The following is an 18,826-nucleotide window of genomic DNA, read 5'->3' on the forward strand; positions in this document are numbered from 1 at the left end:
GTCATCTACTGCCCCAAGTTCAGACACGTTCTGAAATTTACTTGTGTTCCATGTGATTGTCACAAAATCTATATTTGTGTCGTACACATTTAGATTAGGCTTTGTGACATCCTTATTTTGTCATCTTATGACATTCATCTCATAGATGATTCCTAGATCAGTTACAAGGAAAAAAAAGCTAAATGCTTATTGGAACATTTTGGCATTATCTGCTGAAATTCTGTTCTTGATACTGAGTTGGGTTTTTTGAGTAATGAAATTAATGGACCTGAGTCATCTGTGAATTTATTTTCTGTTGTTGCATTTTCTGGTGCATGAGATTTGACTGAAACTATTCCAGGGTTTGAAGTATTGTCTGAGAAGTCTGGACTGAGAATACTTCACCAGTGACAAATTGTGTTCTGCTAAAACATCATCTTGTACCAAAGTTTCAAGTTCTTTCCTTCTACTGCCCCAAAATTCATAAACAGCCTGCTTGAAGATATCTCAGTAGTTTATTCCTTTTCCAATGTATCTGAAGGTCTGTTCTTCTCTGTTCTGCTATGCCCATACAGGTGTGTCAAGTCTCTATCCACCCCTGCATTCAGGTCCAGTGTTTAATAGAACAACCATAAATGTTGCTGTCCACCTGTGTGATAAAACAGGTAACTTCTTGTCAGTACTTGTAAAACCATTTGCAATTTTCTTAATTTGCTTTCTATTTTCACTTAGTTTGTTCTATTTTTTTCTGAGGAAACAATGTGTTAGGACTTTGCTCTAGCCCTTGCTCTTCTCTTGATTGTCCTAATAAGCTTGTCAATTTAATCAAAATATTACATATAATTAAATTCCTAGGCTTTTTCTCAAATTGATGACCAGATAGATAAGGTACTACAAAATATTAACTGAGTTAAACTTATGTGTGAGTACATGTCTTAGCAGATATCAGACAATTAGCAGTGGCATGTCCCTATGTCCTAGTCACAGAAGAAGTTCCAGTAGCATCTTGGACACTAGTGCCAGTGAAGAAAGAAACTGTATTTTGTCATTCCTTTGTGCAAGGATCTCTTTCTCACCTTTTCTTATTCATGTTCTTTCTGGGCTAATCATCATTTCTCTGCTTAGCATGTCTCAGCAACTGTGATCATTTTCATTTATACATTGCATTTCTCAGTCTTCATTTCCTCTCATTCCTGGAGTACAGATTTCAGCCTCTGGAGATTTAGAGTCTCTCCTTTTCTCCTGGCAATCAAGGGTTTGGTTTCCCTGTCCCAAGTTCTTATCTTCTTACATCTTTACAGTGTTCCTTCTCCCCACTGCCTTGTAGGTATTCTTCTGCCCTGATCTTTTCCATTTAGGAGTGTTATTCTTAACGGTTCTTTGTCTCTCTTTGCCCTCACCAAGTTTTTTCTGTTTTCCTTCTGCCCTACCATTAACTGACACCTGATAATCTTCCTCCTCAATTCTGATAGTCCTCAGGAAGCTCTTTTTTTAAACCCACCACTAGCAAAGTGGAAGCTTCTCGCCCAAGAAGGATGGCAAGAACTGCCAGGAGATGAGACTGGAAAGCTGCCTGCCTTTCCAGGTAGGGGCAGCAGGGCAGAAGCAGCCTCATGACCCCTCTGGGTGGCTGCAAGTGAGTAGGGCCTGAGGTGGAGCCCTTGGCCTTTCCATGGGGTCTCTTGCTCTGCCTGCAGTGACACATCAGAGGGGTGTTGGGCAGCTCTTGGTTTCCCTCATCTGTTCTTTCTCCCTTTTCCTCTTTTCTGCCTCTCTTACTCCACTCCACTTGGCCTTCTCCTACTTCTTCTTTTCTAGACTTGTTTAAACGTGCTCACCGACAGTTTTCTTCTTGTATAACACTTCACTGAAGCATTCTCTTTAAAAATCCCATTATCTTAATAGCTTGCCTTTCTTGTGTGTATTTTTCTGCCTTTTCTGTCCCTTTATTTATTTTACATGTCCAAGCATGATCTCTTTGAAACAATGCACAATAAAAAAAAAGAAGAAAGAAAGAAAGGAAAGAAAGAAAGAAAGACCTGTAATACTGTCAGTTTTCTTCAGGCACCTTTCCAGTGCATTTAGTATAAGTGAAGGGAACGGAGTCTCCTTGGATAAGGTAGGACACAGCTCCTGGGCTCTGCTGTGCTCGTGGGCCCCTTGGCGCCCATTCTGCTTTCAGCACAACAGCAAAAGCTAAGCAAAGGTTTTCTTCATCACCTCTGGGCTCATCCTGGTTTAGAGAGGATTGCCAAAATAACAGAGCTTGTGAAATGTGCCAACACTCTCTTCTCAGACGACTGCTTCAGTCCTTTGACACTTAACAAGGCAGCATGATCTGATCTTCAGGCAATCTCTCCTACAGCAGATCCCCAGCAGTGTCTGCGCTACTGTCTCTAGGCTGGCTCAGCGTCTCCAGCGGGGAATTTGTAGCACCCAGCCGCTGGCGTCTTCTCCTGGCGGAAGCTCAACCATTTGAAGAGAAGGGGAGGGAAAAAAATATCCCAATCAGGACGCTTGCATATGCTGTTCTCGGCTCGCTCGCCTGGGTGTTCTGCTGAAGGACTGGGACATCTGCAGAGCAGGGGGAGCGGCGGGGCCGGAGCGTGCCCTGCCCGGGGCTGGAGTTCCTGCAGCGCCGGGGGCTGTGGGTGCGCTCCGCCGGGGGGCGAGCAGCGGGGCCGGGGTCGCGCTCCCCGCAGCGCACGCACACAGACGTGATTAAAATTCAAGCCTAATGGCCTCTGGCATAAACAACATTCATCAGTCCGGGACTTGCAATGGATCTAAAGCCGCTCGCAGCAGCTCGGCAGAGGAATGCAATCGGGAAATGCACGTGAAAATGTGCAAGAAGATTGCCCAGCTCACTAAGGTAAGTCTCGCTGGTGCAGTTTTTCCAGGGAGGTGAGGCTGCCCTGGCCGGGGGTGTCAAGGAACTGTCTCCTCTGGTCCCCCTGTGTGAGAGGAGGGAAGGGAAGCGGCTCCTCTCTTCTTAGGCTGTTGCCAGAGCATCGCTGTGCACAAACTTCCCTGCGCACAGTTCCCCGGGGGGCTACAGCCCATCCTGAGGGGGTGCCTTTGTGGCAGCCCATGGACGCCTCGCACTGAGCTGCTCTAATTAGCGTGCGACCATAACGGGAAGAGCTCCAGCTCCGCGAAGACGCGGGGCTTGTCTGGGAGCTGTTGAGACGGACTGACAGTATCCGCTTTGCTTCTAGAATTACGAAGACTGAAAGTAATTTGAGTTTTCTATGTTCTCAAGTAATATTGTTGCAAAGCTGCAGCCAACGCGTGGTGCTACAGTACAATGGTACTCTGACTCGCAGCTAATTGTTCCTGATGTGCGTAAAAAGAGCTACTTTAAATGACGTTTGTAAAAGGAGTTCGAGAAGAGACAGGACTAAATTACGTCGTTTATTGTACTTAAAACTTATAGTCAATACTGAACTATTCGATATTTTCCACACCGTGATAAGAAGTAAGAGAAAGTCTGTAGGAAATGGCAGTTATCTATTAACCTATTCTTATGCTGCGTCTTTGTCAGTGAGGAAAACGTATTTACTACCCTTGTTTACTAATGCAGCTTTTACATGGTCTGTAACCTCACTGCAATTGATAGAAACTTACTAGCAATAAAAAAAACCATTGAAAATACAGGTAGAATAAGTCATTCAGATGTTCAGGTTAGAATGGTTTACTAGTTACAGTGCTATCATTCTCATGATAACTGTACATGATAATGTACATCATGTGCATCAATACATAAACAAGAGCTACCTCTAATTACATATACTTCCTATGTGATGCCTTCTGTACTATACCAATACTTACTTTACAGGTTCTTTGATTGTATATTTTAATAGAATTTGTGCACAATATAATCCTTACTTTTGCCCACACATTGCATAATTTTATTCCAGTAATTTTTTCAGATGTCTTTTGTTAAATTTCTACTTTTAAAGTGTGTGTGGATTGATTTCTTTAGTTTTGATAGAATTTCCCCTCTGGATGCTTTTCAGTTATCTGAAATAAAGATAATTTATACCTGAAGCTCAAAAAATATTTCTGGAAAGCAAATAATTCTGGTTTGGAATGTGGCTTGTAAGAAGCAATTTTCTCTGCAATAATGCTACACTTACAGAGAATCCATGGCACAACTGGAATTTAAATTACATGCTTTCCCTTCTGAATTCTGTGTAGACTAATGCAGTACCAACAGCAGGCATGTAAGAAGCAAAATTTGACACCAGATCAACTGAAAAATGGCTATATGGGAAATTTGTTATAGCAATTTTTGGCCTAGGAATTTTGAGAGCTCCCATTTAAAGCACTGTTTTCTTGGTTATATTACAGTCTGAATGATTATAATAAAATCCATTCTAAATTTAAATGACCCATAGTACTTTCCTTTTTGTTTCCAACCCAGTATGCAATACTGCTGTGTGTTGCTGCACAGCTGCAACTTCCTGTCTCAGTGACTGTAGATTTTCACTGATGAGGAGATAATGATCTCATTATTCATCTACTCAGTGTTGTGCCAGGTGAGATGAATGCAAAATATGTAAATTAGGTATAAGATCTATATCTTGACTTCCTTTCTCTTTGTTACATAGTCACTAGGGGCCCCCTCATACTCTCAAAGGCAAAGTACATAGAGGTGTCAACAGGAACCGAACTGGGTGAGGTTATGAGTTTCTGTCCTTGCCTGTAGTGCTGATTATGCCTTAAAGTGTTGGTTAGGGGAACCCAGGGATCCAGGGAATCCCAACATGTATGTGGGCAGAGTCAGAGCTGCTCCCATTCTACTGCTCTGCTGTTTCTGGTTTTGTAGAGGTAGAATATAGCAAGTTGTCATCACTTCAGTCATGCATTTTTTTGTTCTGCATATTTTTGGCTGTGGCCACAAAAAATACAAACCTTTAGCGATATTTTGCTTGCTTTGAGCCACAGACCACTAGTTTTTTGTAGCTCCCTGCTCTTGAAATGGGTGTATATACATTGTATTTGATTGTAGCAGAATGCATGGTTTTGTAGTAGTTATTAAGTAATACCAATAGTGGCATTCAAACTTCTCTGTCAGCCATTGGACTCGTGGCATGCTGTTTCAGGCTTTCCAGTTCATTGTACTTCTGTATCTGTTTAGCAATGATGTGGAGTTTAAGATGCATGGTGACTTTTATAAGACTTGGGGTGTCACTCCCTGCTGGCTCAAGTTATGGATTTGTAACATCTACTGGCTATTAAGGGATTTTCATGTGGTTATGGTTTCTCAGCATAGTCCTTTTTAATTGAAATGGGATGAGAAATTCAAATGAGCTCTTGAAGAAGAGTGTTGAGGATCAGCTTTCATTAACAGAGGCAGTTTGGACAGGGCTGACAGGAACTAGCTACACTGCAGATATCCATGCTATTCAGGCTTCTTTGCAAACCTCTGCTCAAACCAAACCCCCTGTTCTGGACTGCAGTTCTGAAACCAAGCCCAATATCAATACCTAGAAAGGTGACATTACCTGGTGATCAGAGAGCTACCTAAGCCACAAAATAGTTCTGTTTCCTTCCTAGAAACAAATTCCTGGATACCAATGTAGGGGTATTTTTTAACGAGAGAAAACAATTATTCTCAAGTACTTTTTTCCCCTCAGGGTTCATCTGACTGTCCATTGCAAATCTGGGAGCCTTGTTGTAAGAAACACATTTTAAATTGCAGTATTACTGGTCAAGTAGATTGTTACTAAAAAATAAAGTCAAGTAGCCTGGCAAAAAGTTTGTGTATGTATGGATACTGTGAGTTGTAACAGAGGAAGAGAGTGCTGATGCAGGGAAAAGTTAATTGCTGGTAAAATGCGCTTGCAAACCCTTTTTTCCCTTTAGGGGAAAGAAATGTCAAAGGGAAGCAAGTGTGTTCCTCTTCCAGAAGCAGCAACGTAGGCAGATGTTCCTTAATGACTCTGTGTGGAGCAGTTCAAAGTGTTTCATGTTCTGACTGCCTTTCACCAGCAGTCACTAGGAGGTTCAGCCCCTCAGCTCAGTCAGCAAGGTAGAAAATATGACCATTATTTAATAAGCTTCAGTGGAAAATCAGCTAGAAAAGCAAAACCCTCTTTCCTTCATTGTTTAAGGGAGGGATGGCTGACTGCTGCACTAATATGCTCATATTTAGTTCTGTTGGCTTCACTCTTGTGGGTAGAAATTTACTGAAGAATTAACAAGTGACCTGGCACGTGTGTGAGGGCATAAACTGTGTACACCACTGCAGTGTCTTGTAGCAGAGCTATATGTTAGATCTTTTAACCTTTCCTGCTTTATTTGCCATAAAGCTATCAGACATTTCTTGGTTTCAGACGTAAAATATGATCAAATTTTAATGGTTTATTCTGGAAGTACCTAAGAGCTGGGTAACTCTAAAAGAGCTACCCACTTCTGTGGTCTACTCATATTCCTGTTGAAAAGTGTGGCCTTTTTCACATAGTTTAGGTTTATTGACCTTGTTTGCTGTTTTCAGTAACCAGTGCTTGCAGAGGTTCAGCTGCTGTGCAGTTAGTTATTATGCTACCAGAGCTCTCCTGTGTGCTTGAGGCTTTTTGATCTCAACTCTCTAGGGATGTATTCAGTATTCTACAAAAATGAAGGAAAATAGAATAGAATAAAACCTAGGATCATGCTTTTGGAGTAACAGTATTTTTCCTTTGGGCAAGGAATATAAAAAATTATGTCCATGTAGGCAAATAGAGAGAATCTATTTATAAAACTGCTTAAATTATGTGCTAAGAAGACCAATAAAATCAGCCATTCCTATCCCTAAGTACTCTCTGATGTATTTGTTTTCATTAATTTTTTGTACAATTTGCTACCAAAGCTAGAATTATTTTTGCTTATGAGCTGATAAAAATGTGCAGGCTGATTTCTTAACTTGTCATTACTATGTTTCTCCTTACAGAAAGTTCCTCCCCAAAAAGGAACTGTATTATTAAATGCATGTGCAATGAAATAAAATTGTGTTGATGAGCTAGTCAAAAGCAGTATTAAACCCATACTTCTATTAGGAAAAATCTTAGTATCTTATTTGGATGGCTAGAAATTATTTAAATTAATTCAAGGAATAAGAATGACATCTACATATGGAATTACTTCCTTACCATACAAATTTGGCACTAATTATATCAAGTTTGCAGAAAATCTGATGGTCTTATTAACTGACAACGCAAGACTTTTTTTTTTTTTTTTTTTTCTTTTAAGTATCTTTGCTATGTCCCTCATATCTTCCCCTCCAAGTTTTGTCTTCCTCCTTGACTTTTTCCCCTGCTTTTGCAACATCTGTGTGCTTAGTTTTGGCATGTTTTGGTCCTTTGCAACGCAGCTCATTTCCTCGCAGCCTATTTTTTGAAGACACTAAAACTCCCTATTTTCTGGTTTTTTGAGTTTTTTTCAATTGCATTTCATTTGATCCTATCTCCTTTCCAGAGTGTTTGTAAGCCTTTCTTTTCGGGTTCTCAAGATTCTTTTTCGGAATCTTGCAATTTCAATGGGGACCAATAGAGGAATCTTTGGTGCATGTCCCTGCCCTTGATGCCATGCCATGCCTTTTGATGACTTTGGGAGTTTTCTTTTTTTTTTTTTTTTTTTTTTCTAAGTATCCATGCCATGTCCCTCATATCTTCCCCTCCAAATTTTGTCTTCCTCCTTGACTTTTCCCCCTGCTTTTGCAGCATCTGTGAGCTTAGTTTTGGCCTGTCTTTGTGTTTTGCACTGCATCTGATATAATCCCAGTCTATTATCTTGTAATCACGGAATTTCCCAAATTTTCTTTTTTCCTCCTCCAATTGGAATTCCTTTGATGGTATCTCCATTCCAGCGTGTGTGTAAGTCCTTCTTTTCTGTTTTGGCCTTCAGTGGGGATCAATTTTGGCAAGCTTTGCTGCATGTGCCTGCACTTGATGGCATTTGTCCTGCCTGCATTTTGATGGCTTTGACTTTGGGAAAGATTTTTTCTTTTTTTTTTTTTTTTTTTAAGTATCGATACCATGTCCCTCATATCTTCCCATCCAAGTTTTGTCTTCCTCCTTGACTTTTCCCCCTTGACTTTTTCTCTTTATAATGGAGAGTACATAATGAATTCAAGTCTCTTTATCAATGAATACTGGTTAATGTTTATGTACAACATGTTTTGGATATTATTAATATGCAAATTACAGACAATAGGGAATAAAATATCTAATGATCCATTAATTGCACAAAGGAAAGTTGCAAGCTTATAGCTTTTTCATGTTCTGTCTTTTTTTTTTTTATGGTAATATTTACAAGTCCCTTTCTCAGTGACACTATAATAGTATCTCTCTCCTAATATTTCTTTTAACCAGCCTGTACATGCAGTGTGATACAATTGTGACAATTATACCCAAATTAGAAGTCAGTGCCAAGTCAGTTGAAGACATTCTCATGTAAATATTTTGAGCTGTGTATTTTAGGCTTTTGAATACTCCACCGTTGAATATTGTACATAAAACACCTTTTTTTCCATAAAGTATCATGTTCTTCCTGCCACACCCCCTCAGCAATCACATCCTCATTAGTTAAAAGATTTTCTATGTTTTATTAAAACTGCTGTAACACTGAGGTAGAACTCCCTCTGTTGCCACCTCTACAGTCATATTTTAAACATGTTAAGTGTCTCACTGTTTTCCCTGCCTGTACACAAACAGACTGTCTTTAGTCTGGTTCTGAAAATAAGTAGAAGCTGATAGACATATGAGTTTGGGTGGTTTTTTTTTTTGGCTTGTGCTTAAAGCTGGAAGGAAATCTGTGAATGTATTTAGAGCAGTACCAAGTCTGAGTTAATTTATCCAAACCCCCAGGGGGCACAATCACTCAAACTTCTCTGTGCTGGCTCAAACTTGGCATTTTACTTCATGTGTATTCATTTGTCTTTCAAAGCTTGGAGACAGCAGAACAGACACAACTCTGTTACTGAGGAAATATTACCTTTATTTCAAAAAGAACTGACTGCTTTCAAATAGGGATTTTTTCCCTTAAGTTAATGAACTGGGTGAAAATCTTCTGAAGGAAGATGATATTTTTTTAATGTGGTTGTCATTCAGAATTTTGTCTGACTTGGTTTTTAGGCACTTAAACACAGTTTTAACTTATAACAGGTTACTACCAGCAAAGTCTTCTGTTTTAATTATCTTTGGAAGCTACAGCACTGTAGCTGTAGCACTGACTGGTTGTAACCATATAACTCTCTTAGAGGGTTATAGAAGTGCTACCTTTAAATGTAAATATGAGCATGCAGTTGATTATTTTACTTTTTTTCATTCAGCAAGAGAGAACTACTAGAATTTAACAACAAGGCTGTTAAGAACAATAGCTAATACTTTTACATATATTACAATGTTGAAATATTTTTACTAAGATACTGATATGCCTTAGTATTTAATAAAAATAATGAATTTTCTGTAGACTACAGGACTTACCAATGCAAAAAAGCATTGCTGCTACACTCTTTGCAGACTGCTTCCACTTTTTCTGATGATAAATGATGGTTAAGCTTTCTTGGTTTTATGATCATTGGTGCAATCCCAGAATGTGTCCAGCATATGCTTAATAAGAGTATCTTCCTGAAATGGGAATGTAATGGCTGTATTCAATCTATCTCCATTTTACTGTTACAGATGTTTGTGTAAAAATGTCCTGGGTACATCAGTGATGGTGTAGTATTATGATGTGTGTTATTATGTAGCCCTTCATAACACTATTTTGACTTGGGGTCTAATGATGCTGCTTTGAAAATGAGGAGAGAAACTGAAAGAAAAATATCTTTTAAAAAACACTATGCTGAGGTCTGTCTGGGACAATAGCCTGATTCTGATTGTGCCCAGAGAGTTACAGGAATATGACATGCATCTGGTGTTCTTGTCAAAAGTTTCATTGCCTTCATTGATCTGTGAGATTTTCCAGACTGGCAGAGTATTTTAATACTTCCTTGCCCTAACTGGATTTTTATTCAATACATTTTACAATCACTTCTTGAATCTCTGTGATCTTTTAGTTGAATTTGCTTACAGCAGCAAGAATTTAAATTTTGGTGCCTGTAGTAGCAGAAACTGTAAATTTATAGATACCTGAGGGTTCTGATGGTTTCTTTTCTTAACTAGCAAAGTATCTAGAATGTGTAAAGAAATCTTTTAAATTTTAAAAAATCCTCTCTGAGAATGCAAACTACAGGAGAGTAAGAATTTGGTCCAATCTGTATAATGCTTTAGTTTGGATTAGGAAGAAACAGGACTCATTTTATCTATGCTTCTCATAGATCTACATAAAGGGCAAAAACTTGCAATAAATATTGTGTTTTAAATAAATTATAATATTTGTTTCTACAAAACCATGTATTTGTTTGGGAAAAACTCTTCCACTTCGAGCTGTAATTAAATCAACAGTTCTGCAACTTACATTTGCAAGACTTTCAAATCATACTATATTTAAAGTAAATACTTGGAAAGATGGGAATCAAGTGAGAGCTTAGTTGACAACTCTCTTTGAGTACTGTACTTATTGTAAAATTGAACAATGTTGCTTTATTGTAATTGGCAAATCAGAAGGTATTTTGGAGGCATAAAATTTCAGGTAAATATCTAGAATAATTTAAAAAAAACAGCCAAACAAAACTCTTGAAAGCACTGAACAGGTGTCTGCAATTTAGACTCTTTGAAGTTCTTTAAAAGTCTGGGATGGAATGAAACATTTCACAAAATACAGTGTTAGTCTGGCAAATGAATTCTATCAGCACTGTGTTTAAATCTGTTTGATGAAATGCATTAGCTCATATTTTTGAAGCACAATCGAGATCAAACTTCTATGAGTTTTAGATAGGTTTAAATCCTAGAAGAGCTTGACATGTAACAAAAATCAGTGGTAAATTATCAGTGAATTTCATGCAAATAAGGTCTTTTTTAATTCTTGAATTGACACAGAATTGATTACTTCAGTTGTGTATTAAAAATCTACCTAATTTAGTGACAACAATGGACAGAGGACATAAATTTGTCAGGCTGATCCTCTACTTCTTGCACATTATACATCTGACAGAGTGGTTAGACATAGATAAACATATTCAGTTATTCTGGAGACATTTTTGGGGTTTATACAACACAGATTAATTTTATGACAGTTACTGCAGTCAAGACACTTCCTGGACTCCCAATTAACTTTTGTGGTTCTACAGCATATTTTTTTCTGTGCTGAAATTATTAGTGTCTTTTTTAGCACCTGCTCTGCTTGTGGAAATATTCTTGCAATATGGTTTTACCTTCCTAATTCTTAAATTGCCTGGCAGTTGTTCTTGTAGCTTATTAGAAACTGTAAAATACAAATGAGGGACAACTGGATGTCTCTTTAGTAAAATTTAGGCCAGAGCTCATTTTGTGTTAGATCACACTTGAGAGATTAGGTGCAATACATAAACCACTAAAGTACCATTTTCTATGTTCAGTATTACACTACACCAAGCAGAAAAAAAAAAAAAGGTAAAAGACGGGACCAAATAAACTAAACTAAAGGGAGGAGAAAACAAAGGGGGTAGCAGAAAGAGTCAAAAGTGTGCCAAAATATATTAGAAACCTGTAGACATTTTATGCTTATGCTTTCTTGATACATTTCAGTATTTCATTGTATTTTTGGACTGATTGTAACACATGGTATGTGTAGGAAAATGGGTGATATATTCAAATTTGAAGAATGTAAGATCAACTTGCCCTCTTTCACTGCGAATCTCTAGATAAGGCAAGCCTGAGGCAGTTCCAGGAGGGTGAGACATTGCACCATGAGCTTCTGCCCCAGAGACATCAGATCGTGTAAACACAGGTGGATTTCATACAGAGCCATTGGCTGCCCTTGTGCTGCACCCCCTCTTCCAGGGCTCTGCAGCACAAGGTAGCTAGGAGACTCTTCCAGGGTCTCAAGGGCTTTATTATCATGGATGAAAGGCTATAGATTCACCCTGAAATAAAAGGAAACCTTCTGGAGCAAAATCCTTTTTTATTATCGTAGTTAGGATTCATTCTGGTGTAGGATACAAGTCATGCACCTCTTTGGGATGTTTGGAGTGACAATTTGTTTAAAGCTTCTCTCATTCTACACAACACTACATATGTGTTTATGTTATGAACATTTGGTGCAAGTATTTGGATGCATGGAATTATTCCTGTGCTTCCAGAGAACTACTAAGAATGCAAGGAGAGAGCTGAGACTTCGTTCTTTAGGTCCCAGGTCATGCCTTAGGGCAGTATCATTTATCATTTACCACCTATGTATGAAATCAGCACAGATGTAAAATGGGATCAGCATTGTAGCTAATCATAGCCTAGGCCTGTACCTTAATTAAAAGACATTATTCTTCAGTGTTAGAACATGATAGACTGATTAGAATATTAATTAATGAATTGTGGGAGGCAGGTTTATTTTCTAGAAAGCCTGTGGAGTTGGTGACAATGGAGGCTAAGGGATAAAGAAGCCATTTGTTTAAATAACTGAAGTTATTTTTGATAATTTCTCTGTCCTTTGCTTTTTAAGAGACCATTTAAGGCTGATGTGTTTATCAGTACCTCACACTGCCCTGCTCAGCAAGTAGACAGGATGAATTCAAAGTGAAAAGGACGTGATGCATGGAGTCACCTGGCATCAGTGAGCCTCTAGCAAACTTCTTCCTTAGAAATAGAAGTTTGTCTCCTTCCCTGCTTTGTGTAGAGTGATGCTGGGAGTATCCTGTTTGACACCTTCATCCAGGGCCTCTTCTCATTCTTTTGGGATTTTTTGTTTTGTTTTGTTTTGTTTTGTTTTTTCTTTTTTGCTTTTAACTCTTTTTTTTTTTTTTTTGTCGGGGAGGTTTTGTGTCTAGTAGCTTGGGCCTGAAGGAAGAATATTTATGATCTTTTGCTTTTCTTAGATTCATCTTAATATCATCACTCCACCTACCATACCAAATTGTCTTATTCAGCTAGAAAAGCAACCTGCTAGAACCTTTTTTTTCATTATGACAGTCAGGTTCTTCTAAGAATAGTATTTAACACTACTGTAGGAAGAGACCAATTTTTGGTTTAAATGCTTTAACTCTGCCTTCACTGTTAAGGTGCAATTGAAAGTTTTCTTTTTCAATTTTGTTTTGTTTTGTTTTGTTTGTTTGTTATTTTATATCACCATAAGAAAAATGAGAAAGGAAATGCTATTTAGATTTACAGCATTTGGAGGATAAAATAGGGCAAATAAGATGGATTCACACTGCACTGTTAATATTCAAGTGTATATGTGTAATAATTGTTTTACCAATCTGCCATACAACACCCAGGTGCTATAAATTCAGTACAGTGTTTCCCAATCCATTTGGTTTTGGAGAGCTGAGAGGAGGCAGAAGCCATTGGTATTATGGTAGTGACTCCCAGAGCAGTGATGTGCTCTTTTCACTTGAAAGCTGTTCTGCCTGTACTGTCAAATGAGCAGTTTTAGAGCTGCATTTTAAAAGCTGTTTATCAACACAGCTGTTAAGGGATTTATACCACATTAGCGTACACTCACAATGTACAGGTCTGAAATAATTTTTCAGTATTTTTCCTTTCAGCACATAAAGCACCGGATTCATCTCATATAACTCCAGTCTTCAAAATGAGGTATCTGGAATAGGAATATAGGAGCTATATTCAGTAGGGAGTGAAAGGGAAGGGTTTAAATTTCATAAAGTAGAGAGCAGCAGCCGTCTCAAAATTAAATCTTTTAAGAAGGTTAAGATATGGAGGAGTCAATTTCAGCACTCAAGCTTGAAGATTAAATTTATGGGCATGCAAATCAAAATGCTTCACTGTGGTTCTAGCCAGTATTGAACAGAAGTGTAGGATTCATAGATGGGGCAGGGAGGCCAGGTTCTTCCATGGTTTTAGATAACTCACCTAAGGTGCTGGTGGTAGTTGAATGCTTAGTGGAATTTGGGAAATCTGTGTGATTAAGTCAGATTTTAGAGGAATCCTCAACACAACACAGCATGAGACAGGCCATGGTGACTTACTAGATAACTTTATCATTGAGTGAAAGTTTGAGTCACAAAGGTTGGATGTTCATTTCTATTTTAGTGGTGGAATGAAATACAGAAATGTGATCATCAGCATCTGACCTAGTTAACTGAAGAGTTACCCAACCTAATTACTGGTCATTCAGTGTGGAAAATGTGGGCAAGAATAATCTTCTTGGAGTTTTTATGTCTGTCTCCTGAATGGATAAGAACTGTTCATAGATTATTTTAGCTAGTGAGATGAAAAAATCTCCTCAGTATACTGTAACTCTTTCAATTTCAAAGGAAAATGGTTAAAAATAGCCAAGAGGAATTAATGACTTGTAATCTTAGGCCCCAAAATATACTTATCTAAATGTAGACAATAACTTCTTGTCTGGTATTCTTCTGAAATATTATGCTGTTATTCTGTTTTGTCAAATGTTTATCAAGAAATATATTCAGACTGTGTTTTCCAATTGTGACTTTTTAAGGCTTCTGTACCTAATTCATTACTGCCAGGGAGGAAGTTGACTATACACAAGATTTATTTGTGAATTTGCTTTAATTTATGGTTGACTGAAATGCAATGTGTTATTCATATACAGATAGCACAAAAAATGGTTGGACATAGATAAGCAAATTCAATAATTCTGAAGACATCTTCAGAATCTGGACTTACATAACAATTTCAGGCATGTGACACTTGTTCTGGCCAGGACACTTCTGAACTCTAAATTGAGACTTGTCCTGGTAAAGGCTTGAAAATTATAGGGCCACCACTCTAGCATAATTAAAGAATTAATTGTCTCATTGTTTCTGTATTTATTTATCTACTTACTTAAGGCTATGATTTTCTCAAACATTGTCTAAGAATCTTTTCATTAACTTCTGTGGGCTCAAGTCAGACTGAAAATATCTGTCAAAAGTTGTGTACAAATTCCAAACCTATTTTTTTTAGAGCAGTAATTTATCCCTGAAAAACCCTAACCAACCAACCAACTAAGTAAGTCAAAAGCCTTCCTACATAATGTGTTGTTCTCCTTAAGTTAAATAACTTTATCTAGTAGAAACTGGATTAGCTCCCACATGTCCTACTGGAGGTCTGAAAAGACAAGCACTTGTCTTTTCAAGGCAGCTATTTTGTTGTGCAGTTATGTGTAGCTGTAAATTTAAGTTGGGTTTACTCTTCCTTTCAGGCTACTGTGGGCTTCTAAAAGTGTTTTCTTTTTGAAGCAGCAGTAGAGTGCTTGTACAACAGCTTCTGTGAGAGATAGCTGGTGTGTTATGGTAACAGATGAAGCCTGCTTAGGGTAATATGGTCTTACAGTCATGAGAATTATTATTCTGCATTTTATAAAAGAAATAAAGCATTAAAAGGTTTAAATCAGTTTTTTGGAAAAATTGCTTATCGTTATTAGAGATTTGCTTGAATCTGCTAAAAGCAGTTTTGAGGTTTATAGCTGTTCCTGAAATTATGGGGAAAAGACCCTGAAACCCTGCCTGAACACTTCTCAGAATTAAGTCAAAAGATGCTTGGAGTTACCTACCCTAAAATGCTGACCAAACTGACTTGTCAGGAATGTGATTCCAGAAGTGCATCTTCCATGGTGTTTTGACTGGAGTGCAAAATTTAATCTGCTTTTCATACTTTCATTTACATCAATAAGTGATTTTGGTCCACATGAACAGCATGTCAGGAGCTCAGGTTTCACTGTTCAGATTTGCCACTACTGGTCCCCAGCACTTTGTCATGCTAAAGGCAATGTGGCCTTTAGTGCTCCTGCTGCACTGAAGGGCAGATGGACTGGACTTCAAATAAGGAGTCAGTTAGCTAGAGAAGGAACCCAACTTCCTTCTTTGTATTAGAGATCAAACTAGCGATGTGAAGTGACAACTTGCCTAGAATAAAAAAGAAATTTCTGACAAAAAATAAAAAAGAAATTTCTGTCAAAAAGTTAAAAAAAAAATACTTTGTCACCTTTTTTATAAGGTTTTTCAGTTGATAATTGTCCCTTCTGTTCCTAGTGAGAAAAAAACCCCTGAAACAACACAAAGAGCCAGCACCACCAGAAAAATATTAATCTGTAGCAGTAATTCACTTTTAGTGTTTAACACCTTGATAAATAGAGTAACTGGACTAAAGGTTATTGCTGACAAGATACTTTACTTTTCTATTTTTCTTGTTCAATAGGTGATATATGCCCTGAACACTAAGAATGATGAACATGAGGACAGTATACAGGCTTTGAGAGAGGCTCATGAAGAAGAAATTCAGAATATTCTTGCTGAGACAAGAGAAACAATTCTCCAGTGTAAAAGCAAAGCTGAAGAAGAACAGTTACTGAGAAAGCATATTCAGGCCCTTGAAATTGCAGTAGCACACCACAAGAGATTGAAGGAAGAAGCCTTAGCAGAGTTAATATTGTGTAAAAAACAAGCAGAAGAGAAGGAGTCAAGAACAGAAGAGAAACAAGCACAGACAGCAGCAGACACCACTGCAGGCTTTGAAAACAAACTTTCACATTTAAATCAGGAGTCTGATGGACTGCTAAATGACTGTAAAGCATTTAGAGGAGAAAATCTAGATAAAAAAGTAAATTTAGATGAAAAATGTAGTATGAAAAGGCACACTGCAATGAATGAGATTGAAAACCTGAAGAGCGAGAACCAGAAAACAAGTGAAGAATATATTCAGAAAACAAGAAAACTGCAAGCCCCTTGTGAGATGGAAAAAGAGACTTTGAAAATAGCCATGCAGCAATCTGTGATAGAAACAAACTGTCCACAAGGAGAAACAGAGCAAAAGAAGAGCTCAGAGACTGAGGAAGGTTTTTTGCTGCAGCAGGTAAAGAAGTTGGAAGCAGACCTAGAGGAGAAAAGCCAGAAGATAAATGAGAAGAAGAAGCATTCCCAGAAGCTGAAGGAGCGAATACAGGTAGAGTTAATCCCTATCTCTGCCTGAGAAAGTGAAAATTATCAATCCTTTAAAATTTGGGAGAGGATGGTCTTTTAAGATCATGTTGATTCAAATGCTTTTTAAGTAGTAAAGCAGTTTTAACAGCTTAGAATGGAAATAGGAGTGATATAATGCTAGCAGCTTTAAAGAAAGAGTTAAGATGATTAGTAACTCATTAGGAGAACACTTTGAACACTATAATTTGTATTCCTTGAGAAAGGAGTGAAGTAAAATTTATCTGGGCTGAAGACAGTTTTACTTTTTCTGCCCAGAAATGTGACAAGAGCAGCAAGCAGGCACTCCTGCTACCAGTGTATGTTTGTTGAGAGAGTACATTCTCCTTTTCCCTTGTGGTTGTGTCCTGGATTGCCACTGTCTTTCCAAACTAAGACAGGTTGCCAATAGCTCAGTGCATGGATACAAAGAGGGTTAGATATGAGACCTGAGCTGGCAGTTTAGGAATCAAGTTTTTTGTATGACTCTTGCAGCAGTGGCTTGTATCAAGTGCCATTAATGAAGTGTCCTTTACACTTGTGAAGTTTTATGTGCTGAGCCATGAGACTTTGCCATTGGTTCTCACCTTGCACTTTGCCTGCTCACTGCTGTGTATCTCACACATTTGCAGCACAGCTCAGCAGACCCTTCCTGGTTGCATCATGTGTCAGATGCAGTTTCAGAGGTTGGCATGTCATGGGAAATCTGCCAAACAGCTGCTTTTGGTTCATAAGGTCAGAGTGCAGGAGAGAGGCTGATGCTCAGTGCTGAAATTGAAGCACCCAGCCATGCTCTCATCAGTTCAACTTTCTTCTGATTATTTTGATCCTTTACATCACATAAACTCACCTACCAGACATGCCCCCAGCCCTATGACAGAAATCTTGTATATTAGGTAAGAAAACACCTTGAAGGTCTAGATTTGAAGTATTACAAAATAACAAAAATGGTTCCCTAATGGGAAAGAAGATTTTCTTCCTTTAGAGGAAGAGAGCCCCAGAATTCTGCAGGGAGCAGGGTGAGCCCAGTCAGCTGTGTTCTTCCAAGGCAGCTCTTCACTCTTTCCACCATCTGCCCTCACATCTTGCTTGCCACTATTGTTTTGCTGACAATGCAGAGTTCTGAGCTACTACTTTTAGGATGTTCTTAGAGGGAGTTCAGCCTTCAATACAGTCCCTACCTCTTTGTTTCACAAGATCAGAGGATGAATTGAATACACCTTCCCCAACATTATTCAGATTTCATTGTCTCAGTGTGCAGATCTGTAGCAGAACAACCTCTATCTTTTACAGAAAAGATGGACGATACAAAGTGTAGAGGATACAAAGATGCAGATAAGCCCTTTTTTAAAATTGAGTCAATCTTTAATATCTGTTTCAGTACTAAAAATCCTGGGTTCTGTAGAAATTGGAAGCATTAGAGGGGAAGAGAGAAAGGAAGACTTTGATTTTGTGGATACTGTGGTGACATTCAGGGAAAATTAAGAATAAACACATGAAAATTTATGCACGTGGTTGACTCTTCTGATTGATTGTATAAGTAATGCAGTAATTCAGGAACAAATAATGTAAAATATGATAGGAAGTGGAAGTAAGAATGTGGTGTCATTAGCAATTTATTTTCTAAATTCAGTTTCAGCTGGATAAAACTGAAATATTTTCTGAAGGACATATGCTCAACTCGTACATTTCAAATCCTCTAAATCTCTGGAGTGAAGCTGATTTACATACCACTGGAGCATATTGCCTTGAATCTTTGGAAAGATACCCTCAGACTAGGATAAATCTGGAAGGAGGGAAAGAGTTAGACATGATGTTGCTTTCTGTTTCTTTTGCAGTTTGAACAAAAAAATGTAAAGTTTCTCC

At 38.1% G+C, this 18,826-nt stretch overlaps 1 protein-coding gene across 4 annotated transcripts in view; it reads left to right on the forward strand.

Moving 5' to 3' along the window:
- Window positions 1-2,662: 2,662 nt before the first annotated feature.
- FAM184B (family with sequence similarity 184 member B) overlaps window positions 2,663-18,826 on the forward strand; it is a 37,634-nt gene continuing 21,470 nt past the window's right edge. For all 4 annotated transcript variants that reach the window (XM_054294248.1, XM_054294254.1, XM_054294262.1 and 1 more), the window contains exons 1-2: window positions 2,663-2,851; window positions 16,203-16,946. In XM_054294248.1, the coding sequence (XP_054150223.1) occupies window positions 2,717-2,851; window positions 16,203-16,946 (879 nt within the window). In that variant the 5' untranslated portion in view covers window positions 2,663-2,716. The remainder of the gene's footprint in view (window positions 2,852-16,202; window positions 16,947-18,826) is intronic.

This window comes from Melozone crissalis, unplaced genomic scaffold (assembly GCF_028551555.1).
Source record: "Melozone crissalis strain CALT ecotype California unplaced genomic scaffold, PUWL_Pcris_2 ptg000006l_1, whole genome shotgun sequence".
NCBI lineage: Eukaryota > Metazoa > Chordata > Aves > Passeriformes > Passerellidae > Melozone > Melozone crissalis.